The sequence below is a fragment of the Empidonax traillii genome, unplaced genomic scaffold (genome assembly GCF_003031625.1).
Source record: "Empidonax traillii isolate 1590-97213 ecotype Southwest subspecies unplaced genomic scaffold, ASM303162v1 scaffold695:size336133, whole genome shotgun sequence".
NCBI classification, from domain to species: Eukaryota; Metazoa; Chordata; class Aves; order Passeriformes; family Tyrannidae; genus Empidonax; species Empidonax traillii.
This window is the reverse complement of record NW_020955888.1, coordinates 69,414-84,446: the sequence shown is the minus strand read 5'-3', so window position 1 is coordinate 84,446 and position 15,033 is coordinate 69,414. Positions and strand designations below refer to the sequence as shown.

At 50.7% G+C, this 15,033-nt stretch overlaps 2 protein-coding genes across 3 annotated transcripts; both read right to left on the bottom strand.

Moving 5' to 3' along the window:
• Nucleotides 1-691: 691 nt before the first annotated feature.
• On the bottom strand, nt 692-8,687 carry THEGL (theg spermatid protein like). Its single transcript, XM_027899919.1, has 8 exons — nt 8,636-8,687; nt 5,592-5,642; nt 4,483-4,605; nt 3,898-4,011; nt 3,476-3,587; nt 2,229-2,360; nt 1,539-1,714; nt 692-974 (listed from the first exon to the last, which is right to left on the bottom strand). Exons 3-8 carry the CDS (start codon nt 4,554-4,556, stop codon nt 860-862), a joined length of 723 nt encoding a protein of 240 aa, XP_027755720.1. The 5' UTR covers nt 4,557-4,605; nt 5,592-5,642; nt 8,636-8,687; the 3' UTR covers nt 692-859.
• A 198-nt stretch (nt 8,688-8,885) lies between these two features.
• Nucleotides 8,886-14,967, bottom strand: ARL9 (ADP ribosylation factor like GTPase 9). Of its 2 annotated transcripts, none has more exons than XM_027899921.1 (4): nt 14,782-14,967; nt 13,839-14,007; nt 11,147-11,322; nt 8,886-10,070 (listed from the first exon to the last, which is right to left on the bottom strand). In XM_027899921.1, exons 2-4 carry the CDS (start codon nt 13,852-13,854, stop codon nt 9,891-9,893), a joined length of 372 nt encoding a protein of 123 aa, XP_027755722.1. In that variant the 5' UTR covers nt 13,855-14,007; nt 14,782-14,967; the 3' UTR covers nt 8,886-9,890. The 2 variants fall into 2 exon arrangements, with proteins under 2 accessions (XP_027755722.1, XP_027755721.1); XM_027899920.1 differs by lacking the exon at nt 14,782-14,967 and adding an exon at nt 14,407-14,588.
• Nucleotides 14,968-15,033: the final 66 nt, after the last annotated feature.

Genomic DNA, 15,033 nt, shown 5'->3' with positions numbered 1-15,033 from the left:
TCTCCCTGTGCCATGTCCTGCAAAGGCTGTGTTGTTCCCCTGCAATCCAGCTGCTAAACTGACTCACTCTCAGACCCGACTGGAGCTCAGAATTTGTTCTGCAGAGTCTGGCATCAATATCTGTTTTCTTCTTAGCCTTTGCAATGTGCTTTGTCTCTTACACTGAGGGGAGCTCTGCTTTTTTGAGTTAGGCTCAAAAAACCCCAATGCAGAACTCCCTTATTTTGCTCAGGGTCACACAACTGAGTATCTGAACTGCACAGATTTTACCCAGATGCATGTGTATCAAAGATGCATGCAAAGGAAAAGGTTGGATCTGCCTGTTCTCCAGGCATTCGAGAAAACAGGCCCCAAATCCAATCCAACTCAACATACATTGCAGCCTTTTGTGTCTCTACTTCTGTCACAAGAACAAAACTTTGAGCATCAGTAAGAAGTTCTTCAAACTTTAGCATAAATTTTTAAACCCAAGTTCAGGAGTTGTGTTGCATCACCCTATTGCATGCTGTTGTGTTTGGTTTGCCATACTTTCTTGTGTGAAAGAATAGGTGCTGTGCTGCCTTCCCCCAGTAGTTGATTCATTACTTCTTCAACTATTACAGCAAAACAATAAGGAGAGAAACTGCAGACATAACCTCTCGTAGGGAGAGAGGCTTCCCACATTAGGTCAAATTCTGTTCATTTCCCCTGATGACTATTCATAAGGAGTGACCATTTTATTTGAATTCCCAGAAAGTGTTTCTGTTGAGTGCTGCCTCTGCACTGTGTTCATGTAGATTTTTTACCCACAGCACATCCCAGAGAGAGTGATGTTCCAAGGGGTGATGGGGGCCGCTGGCAGGTGCATTTCTGAGGGAGCTTAGCGCTGAATTGGGCGAGCTAGTTCTCGGATCCGATCAGAACAAATTGCCTTCATAGCAGTCTCCTTCACTCTGAATGCATCTATGTTGAATTGAGCCAAGCCCATAGGAGGCCTGGAGGAGAGAGAGTGGGGATGGTCAGTCCCGAATAGAGCAGGGCCAGCTGCCTGCCAGCTGACACACCTCCACCTGCACCCTGCCCCTCCCTGTCAAGGGAGGACAAAAGGAGTCATGCCTCCACTGCTGTCACCAGGAGAGGGACGTGTCTGGCAGTCACTACAGCCAGGCATTCCCCCACCCTCAGTGAAACATCCTATCCAGCACTTCCTGCAGGCCGGGCTGAGGCCAGCTGCGTCGTGCTGGGCAGCAAGAATGTGCTACACTGTGCCCTGTGCCAGTTGGGTGATTTTTATGATAGTAATTAATAAGAAGTCCCAACCAGTAATTCCTGCTGGAATTAGAAAGTTCCTATTTCTTCTCTTTTGACTCTCCTTCCACCTCAAAAATGCACAACCCATGTAGCATTATCACATCCAGACAGAGAAAATACATGCATTTTGGAAGTGGAAGAACAGTGGCTTAATCTCACTGGCCAAACGCAAATCAGCAAGGTGCTATGGCCTGCAGAAAATGGGCTGGCAGCTGATAATTTCCTCATGACAGAGAAGCAGCACCTACCTTTTGCCAGGCTGGGCCAGTTCCACAATCCTTGGTGTAGCCACCGCACGCTTGGCAGCCTCTGACACTGGCCACTCAGGATTCCGTGGGGCCTCATACTTAGAATGGAGTTTCTTTGGCCTAGCCAGCTCAATGGTCCGAGGGCTCGCAACTGCCTGCTGAGCTGACTTGGAAACCTGTGGAAGAATTAGGAGTAAAAGGTCCTTAGAGGTGCTCCTGGCATTCATGGGTGGCCAGCCTCCACTAACTCAGTGTACCCAGGTTCACAGCCACTGACTACAAGTAGATGGGACGATCTGTCCTCAGATGTGTTTGGCACCAGGCAAACTGTAGAAGCAGAAATCTCTGCCTGGCCATTCCCACAACCTGCCCTCCAGCCTCCCCTTACCCACAGCCCTTTGTCCAACCCACCCCACAGCATTGGAGATCCTGGTTAGACACTTGTCCCCCTCTCCCCATCCCCACAACTGCAGGCTAGGCTCAGCTCTGCCATTCTCTGGGGACATCTGTGGGAGTCAGTTCATGCTCTGAATGGAGGATGAGTCCTGCTTTACAGTTCAGGTTCATTAGCCTTATAGAGAGCAGCACATTCAGGGCTGCCATGAAGAGAGCCACAAGGGACTGAGCACCCATGCCCTCTCCTCTGCCAAGTGTCCCTTCCATACAGGGTCTCGGGTGATGCTGCCTTACCGGACGAATGACAGATTCAGGATAGCTGTGCTTATAGCAGCAGGTCATCTGCCTGACACAGGGCTCTGCCAGGCGCTCTATCCGTGGAGATGCATTGGCCAAGGTTGCAGCAGTTGGAACCTGTGTTGGCACCTGCATGGGTTCAGAATAGAGGAAGGATGTGCAGATACAGAACTTGTCCACAGCATCCCACAGGGACACACTCCTTCCTCCACGAGGATGAGCACCTCAGCACCCTTCCTCTGCAGACATGGTCACAAGAAGGAGCACTCTTACTTCCCCAGCACCCACTGTTCATTTTTCACCTGAACTATAAGGTAATTTCAGTGCTATAGGGATTTGTATGTCATAGGCACTATCACTTCTTTTCCCCACTGTTGCCTATTCATAGCCGGGAGAGGAACACCAGTAATGAGAGCCTGTGTAGTCAAGTAAATTTCTCCCTGTAGCAGAAAAATTTCTTCCATGTTTTTCATGTTCATCTTCCTGGCTGAATCAAATTATTTCCCTGCTAAGTAGAGAGACATAGATTTCAGGGTAAAAGTGCTGGTACAGTTAACTGCATTCCTATGGAAAAAGTGATTGCTGCTCCAGCATAGGACTTCTTTTCTATTTTTCACAGGGTTCCTGTTGCCAAATCCTGCTCTAGTGCAGCCTCCCATTTCCCAACCCCAGAGACTGCATCCATGCAGACTAGCCTTTGCCACAGAAATGAGTGTAATGTGAGATTGCTCCAAGCCCTTTCACCCCTGCCAAACCGATGACCCACCTAAAAGAAACAAGTTCAGAAATAGGTCTCTAAATTAGGCTTCTAGTACAACACTGTTAAAATATGCATATTGTTTGCAATCTCATGCCCCCTATATACATAGATAGGAGCAAAGCTGCCCAAATACAAACATGACTGTACTCCCTAAGAGTTAAACAGGCCATTCCCATCAGGTTTCGCCAGTTTCCCAGGCTGCTTTATCAGGGGATGCAGCCCAGATGCCTCCCTTGGCTCTCCTGCTATACTAGGCTGCTCCAGCCTGGCTGTTTTCCTTCTCTCAGCACGGACATTTGTAAAGACAGTATCTCACTCTGAGAAGGCAGTTTCTCTCAGTATCATAAATCCCAGCAGAACCAGACAGTTTCTCCCCTCCGTAGCACACACTGGGCACATCCAGGGGCAGGATACAGGATGTAAAAACTCAGGAAAGTTTGCTGCATCACTATTCCTTCCAAATCTCACTCAACCACCTCCTCACCTCTCTGGGCGGAATGAACTGTGGGTGCAGTGACTTTGGCCGGGCAAGCGCGAGGATCCGTGGGGAGGCATTGTAGGTCAGCGCGGATAGTGACACGGGCCACTCGGGGGATCTGGAAGCAGAGAGTCACGGCACCACCACTCACAAATACTCCCCTGCTCTGGTTTAACCAGGCTGCAGCTGGGGCATTTAAGCCTCATATTTGCTGCAGTGGAAGGCAGCTTTGTCTTGTGGCCATTTCCAGTGTAGAACTCATCCCAGGAAAGGTTCCAGAAGTTCTAATCCCACCACAGACCCTGCTCTGCATTTTGCCCTCTGTTATACCCATCCTCTGTTCCTGCATTTATTATTTTGAAGCTGCACTGATGCCACAAGGCCCAAGGGCCTACCTGTAGCACCCTACAGGCTTTCTAGCCTCTCACCTTTGTTGCAGGAAGGCCGGGTGGACTTTTTTAGGTTCAGACAACTTCAGCAGCCGCTCAGAAGGGTAGGCAAACTTCACTAGCGGGGGCCGCCCACCGATCACTGATCTGTAGCTGTACAAGAAGAAGGATTTTGAGGAACAGCACAGAAGAGTTAGCAAAAGGCAACTGACAGAGAACATGATCAAGACTGAGATCAAGGCAAGCTCCTATGGTCGTTGATGGGAACCACATCATCAGATCAGCAACCATTTGTTGCAGAAGTCCTTCCCACAGCCAGGCAGTGGGTATGAGGAAGTAAAAGGGCACCAAAACTTAGCACCCCGGTTCTTAACCCTTTTGGAAGTCAAGCACTCAGGGTGACTATGCTCCCATAGCACTTCCTTCCCCGCTATAGGCAGCCTCTGTTCCAAGCACAAAACAACCTGGTGAGTCTCAATGCCCACAGTGGAGCTCCCTGTGAGGCAGTGGTGACAGCAGAGGAGATGGCATCTTCCCTTCCCCTGAGAGACAGCATGTCTCTCCTGACTGGAGAGCACACTCTGAGCTGCCTTCTTCCCCAGGCTGTGGTACCGCATCACTGACCTTCGCTGGTGCTTGCAAAAGTCTATCCTGGACTTGGACAGTAATGTTATTCTTGAAGATGGTCGAGCTGTCATAGCCCCCCATGACAGGGGCCAGATGGTGTCTTGGTTTCCCCACTCAAGACTAGAAAGAACAGAAAGGGTGTGAAATTTTAGTAATATGCACAGGGGTGAAATGTGTTTGCTGGCGTTATCCTTCCCTTCCTAGGATGGAACACACACGTTCCCTATGGCTCCCCACAGCTTTAAAGTGCCACTACTATCCCCTGAGCATTCACCTTCTGTGGCACTGAACTTCCTAACACTCTCCAGGTGGTGGTTGTCAACTCAAAAACAAAAGAACCTTCAAGTTATGTCTGGTTTTAGTCACTGGAGGATGTGCAGAAAGGGTCATTTCATTATATCTCCGAAACCCCTGAGGGAGTTTCATGATTCCATTTTTTTTGCCTCACTATTACCACCTAACTACACCACAGGTATGACAGTAAAAATAGTAATAATGTTACAGTAGGGTGTGCCATGGAAAGTGGGTGAGGTTTTACAGCATGTTAGTGGTTACTCTCCTGTGCCCAGGGCTGATTTGGAGTTGCTCATCCACCAGTGAGAGAACAGCCATGGTGGGAGGGGGTTTAATAGTCAGGATAGGGAACAGCAGGGCAATGGGCTTGTCAAGCCTTTTTTGAGATCCATCCAGACAGTAGAGAAGAGACGTTATCAAGAGACTGTTGCCCTAGCTTGCCAAGCTATAGCTTGACCACATCATGCAGACAGCAACTCTGTTACTAAAGCTGGACTGCGTCCTCCAGGATACAGCAACCTGTGGCTCCAGTGAGATCCAGTCACCTTGCACCACAGCACCATCCTACCCTGCAGCATCTCAGTTAGGCAGCTCAGATGGGGCAACAAAGGCAAGATGCAAGTCAAGCCCGCTTTTTTGACTGAACGCAAGAAAGGGCAAGATGGAGTGAGCCCTTCAAGCACTGAATTTCTCAGTCTGCTTTTCTGGAGACAGAGAGGAAAGCAGTACCAAGACAATGGCCAAGGGTCTGATCTGCCTGAGCCCCATCAGTCCCCAGCCCCTGAGCAAGGGCTGTTTGAGCACCTGCTTACCTGGGACTGCTTTCATAAGCCACTTGCTTAGGTTCTGCAAGTACATGTATCCTGTCAAAATTGCAGGAAAGGACAAAAATGCCGTTAAACATACAGTTAAACAAACAAAGCATAAAGAAGCCGCTGCTGTACTCAAAGCCATATAACACACTCTAAAACCCCTGTGCTTTTGTCTCCATTCCCTTAAGAGAGGGCATTTAAGGATCTCTCTCTTCAAGTACTTTCCATTCATTCAATCTGGGGAACTCACCAGCCCATGAATTTTTGTGCTTTCTCTTGGATTGTAGAGAAACAAATTTGCAATTCTGCCTTCACTGCAAGGTCCCTTTGGGACACGGCAGGTAGAGTGGGAAGGAAATTTTGTGGTTAATAACATGCCATGAAACCTCTGCAGGTAGGAGAGGGATGATCTCCCAGTCTACGGGAGTCCACATGAACAAAAATACCTGTTATCAACACTGTTGTGGTTTACTAAAAGGCATCATGGAGACAGCACTGTTGCCACATGGCTTTAGAAGCATATTTTATTTCAGTCCATTTAGCACAGAGGTGCTAGATGCTTAGAGACACAGGAACATACATGGTCTCTGGCCTAGGAGCAGCTCTGAAAATGTTTTTATTGAATATACAACAGACCAAAACTTTTCAGAAAGATCAGATATCACTGCTGTTCCTGCTGATCAAGAGTACTAGGCCTGAAATCCCAGTGGCTGGGAAGTGCCTGTGCTTTATGAGCCTTGGTACAGAGAGAACAACAAGATGACCCAGTGCCACAAGTGTGTTGTACAACACTTGGATGTCACAGACCAAGCCCATACCCACCCACTGGGGCTGCAACTGCCTGCCCCCAGCCAGCTGGTGAACAACCACACTGTGCAGGCAGCTGTGGAAATGCCCTATCATGGAAAAAGCACAGAAAGTGAAATCCTGGGGCACTGCTTCCCTCCTCAGTATCACCCTTCAATAAGGTAGCACAGACCTAGAGAAAAGCAAGGACACCAAGAGAGAGAGAGAGATTTGCTGGTAGAAAACAGTCTGTGCTTTGGGGACACACCTGTGGTTTCTCTGATGAGGCTAATACCTTTAGTGAGACGCCAAGTCCCAGCAAATGCTTGCCAGAGCACTCAGCACCAGAGATCCTAACAATGGCAGGCTGCTGTTACAGCATCTTCACCACACGCTCCATGCAAGATGCCTGCTGATTTATCTCCCTGTCACACCCAATTGCCAGCCACAGCACTGGAAACACAGCTCCCACTGAGATCCCACACAGGGAACTGTGCCTGTAGGCCTTTGGCCCCCTGCCACTAGTTCAAAATGGGACAGAGTCAGGAAGGTAGACATCATTTCAGGAGCCAAAAACCAGTTCCCCAGCAGCTTTTCCTTGCTAAGTTGCAAGGGGGTGAAGGATTAGCAGGCAGAGGTCTCCCCCAGCCTAGCTGCACCACAGAGCTAGCACTATCTCTGCAAGCAGGCTTGCTGCTTTTCCTCTGCTGCTGGCACATACCCACAACACGGCCAGAGCCAAATCTAGCACAGTGTGCACACGGCCCTAGTGCCCTGCACTGCTGGCTTGGACACTGCTGTGCAAGGCTCGCATCACGACCCAGCCAATGAACGAGTCGCACGTCTATTCAAATCAGGTCCCTCATCTCGACAATCATTAAGTATTAAATCTTTTTTTTCCCCAGTTAATAAAAAAAAATAGTACTTTTGACTTTTTTATCATGGCAAAATCTCTAGACAGACAGGCATCCCCATATAGGATGCACCTGCAGCAGCTCTGCAACTTGAAGGAGTTAAGCCACCTCACTGACAATGAGACAGCACTGGGGGAGCGCTTTGTTGTTTGGTCCTGCTCATGCTTCCCAGTAAGGAAAACGAGGCCTTGCTGCAGCCAGACAAAGAAACACCTCCCCTCTGCTGCCTGAGCTCTTACAGACTCATTGCTTAAGGGAGATCAACTCCCTTTGAGATCAATTCCTTGTAAATCAAACAGTCACAGCTTCCATTTTTAAGAAGCAGGATGGTCAGATGTTTGTCATGAAAAGCTGAGGGAAGGGGAAAACCAGGCATCATTTCCTCTCAGTGTTTACCACTGTGGCATCCAATATATCGACTCACTGTGCGATGTAAGTTCCCAACTGAGCCCTCCCATGAGACACGGGGCAGTCTCAACACCCAGCCAGGGGGCTGAGGCTGGGAGGGTTTCTTACCTGGTGTGTACAGATGAATAAGAAGAAACTGCAAAGACAAGAACACGTGAATTTAAAAACTTGGTAATACCTGTGGTCTGGGCCGCCTGCTCTTTAGCATGAAATAATGATATGGCAGATGAAGTTTGTGCATCTCCTTAGAATACAATTGCTCAGCAGGTATTTGTGTTGTTTTTCCCTGGTCCCTTCCCGGTGTAGCTGCCTGGCAATGCACCTTGCACATGAAGTGCTCACCAGTGGATGCCCATCACCGGGGGATGCTGGCAGCCCTCAAGGCTGAAGTACAGAGCATCCCCAACACCACATTCACTCATCAGCATCCTCCTCCTGGGCGCCAGTGGCCACCAACCCGCAGGCTCCCACCTGATTCAGCGTAGCTACCCCTTATTACTGACTTCAGTAGCCTCCGGGGGAGGGGTGAGGTTTTCAGAGCTTCGGGAGAAGAGCAGCTGGATTAAACTAGGACTTGGTGCCGACAGAAAACAACCACCGTATTTTAAGGTGGCAAGTGTGGGGGTGTGGTATGGGATGACAGGAAAGCCAGTGACAGTCAAAGAGTCGCACCGTGGGGAAACCAGGGGCGATTTCAGGCATCCACGTGCCCCGAGGGCAACGCTGGCCACGGATCGGGCCCGGCATCCAGCACTCCCAGCTGCGGTGCCAGGGGCCTGCCGGCACCACAGCCTCTCCGTGCCCGGGGGCCCTCCCTCCCTCCGAGCCCCACCGCGGCCCGTTGGGGCGGACGGGGCGGGGCCGGGGCTCGGCGGAGCAGCTGCCGGAGCGGAGGGGCCGCCCCCGCCCACCCCGCGGGCCCCGGGCCCCACGCACCTCGGATGGGCCCGGCCGCCGCCATGGCCCGGCCCCGCCCCGCCCGCCCCAACGGCTCCGCCCGCCCCGCACGGCTCCCGGCGGGCCCGGGGCGCACACAGGCACGGGGGCCAGGGCGGCAGCGGCCGGGCCCCTGCCCGTACCGATGGGGATAAGGTGACAAGGCCTGTTTCCACGGCGGCTCACCCAGAGACGCCTCGAGAGTGCCCCGCAGCCCAGCTGTTCGGGTAAATGAAGCCCGGACCACGGGTTAGAGTGGAATTTTTCTGCTTTATGCATCTGTTACAAAGGACAAAACTACAGAAGCCTCGTACAATAGACGCGGTTGCAAAACAGGTCCTTTACAGGACTCCTCACGGGTCCCTCCTTCGAGTATAATTAGGAGGACACTGGGAGAGTGACACTCATCAGCAGCTCATCACCGTCCCCGCCTGCTGTGCTAACAGAGACCTCTTTCAAGACACAACAGCGTTTTCACACTTAAGACTGCTTGCTTGCTCGAGGACGTCCCGGACTAAGCTGAAATAAGCCGCTCAGCCTGATGAAGGAATCTCCCAGCTTTGGTGCCAATTTAACTTAAATGCTTCCAGTCACTACCTCAAATTACACCGTTTTGGTTTTTTGCCTGTAGGCAAAGAAACACTTAATGTATTACTGCTTTCATTTTCTTGTTCTAACCCACTAAACAAGCAGTAACCAACCCAATTTCCAGAGATTACCAATTTGCCACTCCCTTAACAGCCAGTTCCAATACAGCAACAGGAATTGTCACTGTAAAAAATACCAGTCCCAGCACTTTCAATTTCTGACACTGACAAGAAGTGAGGCCTCATTTTTAACAGAACACCTGTTAACAGGATTCTATAAAATCTGTGAAGTAAACATATTTCAGTTTAAGCCTGAGACATCAAGCCAGGTTAAATTCACTGGGTACAACTTTGTTCCACTGACGTCAGTGCTTGATTCCCACCTGGCATGAAGCTATCTAGCCCATCTAAGCCATATATCCCCTGAACTCTGCTGCCTGAGAGACTAATTTCCCCCTACAAACATGCTAAAAATAGACTACTTCTCAAATGTATTTTCAAACCACTATATAAATTAGATTTTCTTACCAACTAGACATCACTTTCAGAGGAATTCCACACCCACAAGGAAAACATATCTGTACATTTCAGTTGCCAATGGCAAACTGACCGTACAGTAACACCTGCTCTCCCTCAGCCGCAAACACCACCTTGTAGGAAAAGAGCTGTCACTGTGTTTCCAAAACCAGCTGCGCTATCAGCTCCTTGGCATCCTTCATGCTGGAGGAGATCTCAGAGCCATCTTCTGCCACGTGGGTACCAATCAAGAACATCTTCCTCTCATCCCCAATATCAGACAGTGCCAGAGCATCGTGGATATCAGTGATGCAATATGCGCCTTCAAGGTCCTGATACACAAAAATAAAACAGGCCTGTTAGTTGCAAGAGGTGGCAGCACCATTCCCATTTTAAGCTGCTGCTTTTGTCCAGGGAGGGGAAGGGTCTCAAAGGCCCTGGGGCACTATTCTTACATACCATCTTTGAGGTCAAGTTCTCATGCCCTAAAATGCTTTGGGGAAAAGAGTTTATTCCTAACCTAAGTTCTTCACAAAGAAATATGGGTACAGTTCTTTTTTTATTTCTATACTAATTCCAGTGTTTCTGATAACTGTGTAAGACCACCTGTAAAGGCAAACAAAAGCCTGGCTGGTCCAAGACCCCAAGTGTCCATCAGAGTTATAAGACCAGGGCAAATGTACAACAGTCGTGCCCTACCTATCTTCTTAGTCACCACCTTTTCTGGTGCATTTGAGTTTGATGAAGCCCAGGCCTGCACTTGTGTTCAAGAGTAACACAAATGACTAGTAACATGCCTCACTTCCTAGAAATTTAGGAGGTAACAATGTACACCAAACTGAGCACACAGCCGTGGTAAAAGAAAATCTGTGATTAAAAGCCTTGGGCTGTTCTGTCATCGGCCTGTTCCAGAGGCTCAGTTCTGTTCCAGGTACAGTACCAATCATCAACACTTTCACAAAGATCTTAGGAGGAAGCACTGCCTTGTGAAGAAAGCTGCTCCTTCTCTCAGATTTCAGCAGCAGCCTTAGGAGCAATCAACTGGACAACCTGGAGGCAAACAATGGTACTTCACTCTTTAGCTGCTGCTACGTAGAGTGGCACTTCTAGGCAGATACTCAGAACAGAAACCTAACTCCAGATCTGATTGTGGTCTCCCTTGCAGCTCTCTAACCTGTGCAGCAGTTTCCACCCACAGCTCTGATTGCATCTTTACCAAGCACAGGACTTGCACCTTGCAGATCCAAAACTCAGCCTCAGATTATTTTGCTTTGTGGTCAACAGGTGTGTCAGAACAACTCCCAGCCATGCGGTCTCCTTAAAGGCACAAAGCCTCCTCTGAAAGGTTTTTTTGCTGTTTCCAGAGCTGCTGCCAGCCCAAGCTCAGCTAGCAGCAGGGAACTCTTACCTGCTTGTTGGCCAGAATCACCACGGGCAGGGTGGAGTTGTTCTGGATCAGCTGATGAAGCAGCTGTTTCGCCACAGGCAGTCGGGCATGATCAGCCGAGTCCACAACATAGACTAGCAACAGCACTTTGGGCAAGTACATCTTCCAGTAGGTACGCAGAGATTCACCGCCCCCGACTGGAAGAGAAGACAGCAGCACAGGATTCACCAAATGATTCAAGCAACACTGCTCCCAGAGGTGCAGTTCAGTTGGGTTCAGTTGCTTTATATTTGCTTTCTGCCTGTTGGTTATTGCTCTCAAGGGAGAGTAGAAGGAGGTTCAGTGTCCATAAACACCATGTGAGAATGTCCCCATATAACCCACCTCCACATGCCCATCTCATCTTACGACAAAGCAGGTCTACAATTTCCAGAGAAGTTTAGCTCTGATGTGGGGAAGGCTCTCATATTTGAGAGGCTCTCTCTGTATATGAGGCTCTCTCATATTTGTATGACACTGAGAACCAGTTCAAAACTCCCATAGCTTTAATACTGTCAATAACCAGAGGTGCTTAGGAAGAGAGAAAAATCAAGCCCCAGCAGACTCTTCACGCAACCCGATTATTCTTCGCACAGGATACATTTCTACCTGAGCTCTTCTCTGGTACAGAGGAAAGCTGTCCACCTTACAACAATTCTGTGGCAGCAAGTTGTTTGAGATTGTTGTTTCCATCTGGGGAAAAGAGTTCAATAACTAACAGTATATTAAGTATTTCAGATGTATTTTCAGGTCTCCAAGTCTTCTCCAGCTATATTGCAGGACCACTTGCTCAAAGAGTACTGAGGTGCTCAAAAGGCATGGGTGATTCTCTCAAAAGCAGCAAGTTCTCAAAGCAATATATCTGGGGTTCCATATAATTGTCTCCTGCCTTACTAGTCCACCATCTTTTACTGCCCTCCGTGACTTTGTTCTCTTTCAAAGCAATTTCACTTAAAAGTCAAAAAGGTTCAGCAGTTTCAAGAATATGGAAAGGGAAGTAACATTTCCCGCTAGGGCATGCCTGCCTCTTCTTCAAGCACCCCGGTGTATCTGCAGGCAGAACTGCAAGTCTGCCACTGTGGAAAGAAGCCAAAAGGCTGTGACAGACCCATAACACTTGGGACAGAAGCCTCTGATTCTGTACTGTGATACTGTGGGGGCTCAGCACTGCTCCCTTTGTTAAGTACATTCATGCATAGCATAACCCAGGGGTCAGCAACCTCACATTTTCTTTTCCCAAACCAGTAGGAACTGAGCAGAAGCAAGGAGCTCCTGTCCTTTGCAGAGACAAAATACCACCCATTTATCTGTATGATGGTACAAAGAAAAAAATAGAACAGTTTTCTATCTGTCTAAGCCAGCAAAATAAAACCCCTGCTGTTTGCTGATCAACTTGTGCCATGTGATCACAGCATAGGCTGCTAACCCCAGGACTAGGCGATGGTACAGACTAAGTAACCAGATTAGAGAGCCATGCACGGATTTACCTGGCTGAAACTGGCCTGAGACATTGCATTTCCCATGGGTCAGATCGCAGCCATCACATCTCAGTCACTACCAACCTGGACCAGAGAGGGAAGGATGACTCAGAAACAACAGGTTCTGCTGTGAGGTGTGCAGTGCTGGGCCCAGACCACCCCCAGGCAGGAAAAGAGATACTGTGGGTTTCTCTGGGCTCAGACAGGCAAAGCACATCCCAGTAGGAAGCACCCTCTTACGTAATAGGTGAGGGGCACAGACTGCATGCATATCTACAGAGATGATTTCCCCAAGCCACTGCAGAGACTCCTGTGCTATCAAGACTGGGAATGAAACTCTGCCTTAACAGTCTCATCCTCACACCGCAAAAACTTACCTGGGAATAGCACAACTCCTTTAGGCCTGCTGACAAAGGTACAGAGGCATCTATGGGCTAGCTGCCAACTGAGACAGTCGAGCACTGGTACAGTACAGTGCAGAAACAGCAGAAGCAATGGGCAGCTTCTTCCTCCACAGAAAGCAGGCACTGATAAGGCTGGGATGTCAACCTCTCTGTACCAGGGACTGCCCTAACTTCATGGCCTCCACCTTTCCCATTAGCTAGCTGCACCTTGAACAGTTATGACATCCCAAAAGCATCACGGGAGATGCCCTTTGCAGGTATGGACAATACATCCAAAATCAGCGCAAAGGACTATATAGAAATTTTAGCAAAATGCTACAGATCTTCAAAAGCTGTTAAAGACTAGAAAACACCACTTATGAGGCTTTTGAACAAAAAGCATACAAAGCTTTTCTCTTCCCCCTCTCTTCTTTATTACTTATTCCTCTGTGGCTCTTGCCCCTGGCCAGGCATGAGCACCAAGGAGAAGCTGTATGACAGCTATGGGCCACAACACAGGCCTTACAGGGGAAACCTCTCCTTTGGGCTGGTTTCAGCCAATCAGGCTTGTTACCCTTCTCTCTCTGAGAGCAGAGCTCCCCGGTAGGCAGGGCTGAATGAAAACTGACCTAACACCACTATGTCCTTCAAAGAGGCTGGGAAGGAAAACAGGATCCCCAAAGTGAAAATAATCATAATTCTGCATTATTGGAGCAGGCATGCAGGAACGTGGAGCTTTTAAAATATGTGCCTGATGCCTAGGGCACAAAATAGAACTTATTTTATGTTCCACACTAAAACAGGTTCACTCACTCTCCAGAAACTCCATCTGGGACTCCTCGGTGTTGATGCAGATGGCATTGAAGCCCTCGGTGGGAGCCACGCTGCGCTTGACGTGGTTAGTTGCCAGGGAGTGGAGAACGCTAGTCTTCCCAGCCCCATCCAGGCCCAGCACCAGGATCTGCTTACTGTATCCTTTTCCCTGCAAAGCGAAAGGCAACACCGTTATCCGGGCAGCCGGGACAAATGCCAAGCTAAGCGGGGCTAGGGGAAAGAAGGAGGCTGAACAAGGGGCCTGGAGGTCACAGCAAAGGCCACTTGGCGGTGAGGAGGGGGAAGATGCCCGCCGGGCTCCTGAGGCACAAGGGCTCGGCCGCGGCGACGGGGGAGCCCTGGAACACCCGCTGGCCACGGACGCTGCTGGGGAGGAAAGCGGGGAGAGCGGCCCCGGCCCGGCCGCCCCGCCGCGGCCCAGGGCACCGCCGCGCTGCGGGGAGCGGCAGGGCTGAGGGCCCGCTGGCCCCGCCGGAGGCCCCAGGCATCCCAGTGGGTGCTCCCCGACCCCCCAGCCTCGCCTGGTGCCCCGACCCGGCCCCGGTACCTGATCGGCGGTGGCAGCGGCGGCAGACTTGGGGGCGAGCAGCGCGGTGCGGCTCCGCTGGCGGGCCCAGGCCCGGAGGGCCACGGCCGCGCCGCCCGCCAGGGCCAGCGCCGCCCCGCAGAGCGCGGCCATCCGCAGGCGGGAGCCCATCGCCGGCCCGCTCTGTGCACCGACACCGCGCCGGGCACGGCACCGCGGGCACCGCGCACCCCTGCCGCGCACGGACAGCGCCCCCAGCAGCCCCGAGCGCCGCGCTCCCAGGGCCGGGCTGGGCACACGCGAGCGGCGATGAAGCAGCGACCCGTGACACGGGTGGCTTTTGGCTGTCAGAGGGAGGCCACGCTTCCCCCACGGCTGCTGCTGCCCTCTCCTTACCCCAGTCCCACGGGATTTGTTCCCAGCCTGCCTCTGCCTGCGCGCCCATCTCTGGCGCAGCAGTCAGCGCACCGTCCAGGCACCCGGGACAGGCAGGGCTCCAGCAGTGCCACAAGTCAGCGTTTCCATCAGGCCAGTTTCAGCCAGGTTCCACCAGAGGAGAATAGCGCCTTTTGAACAGAGCTGCATTCTCCTCCAGTATCTCCTCTCCTAACCACCCTGCAGAAACTGGAATGCTGTAGGACAGTGCTT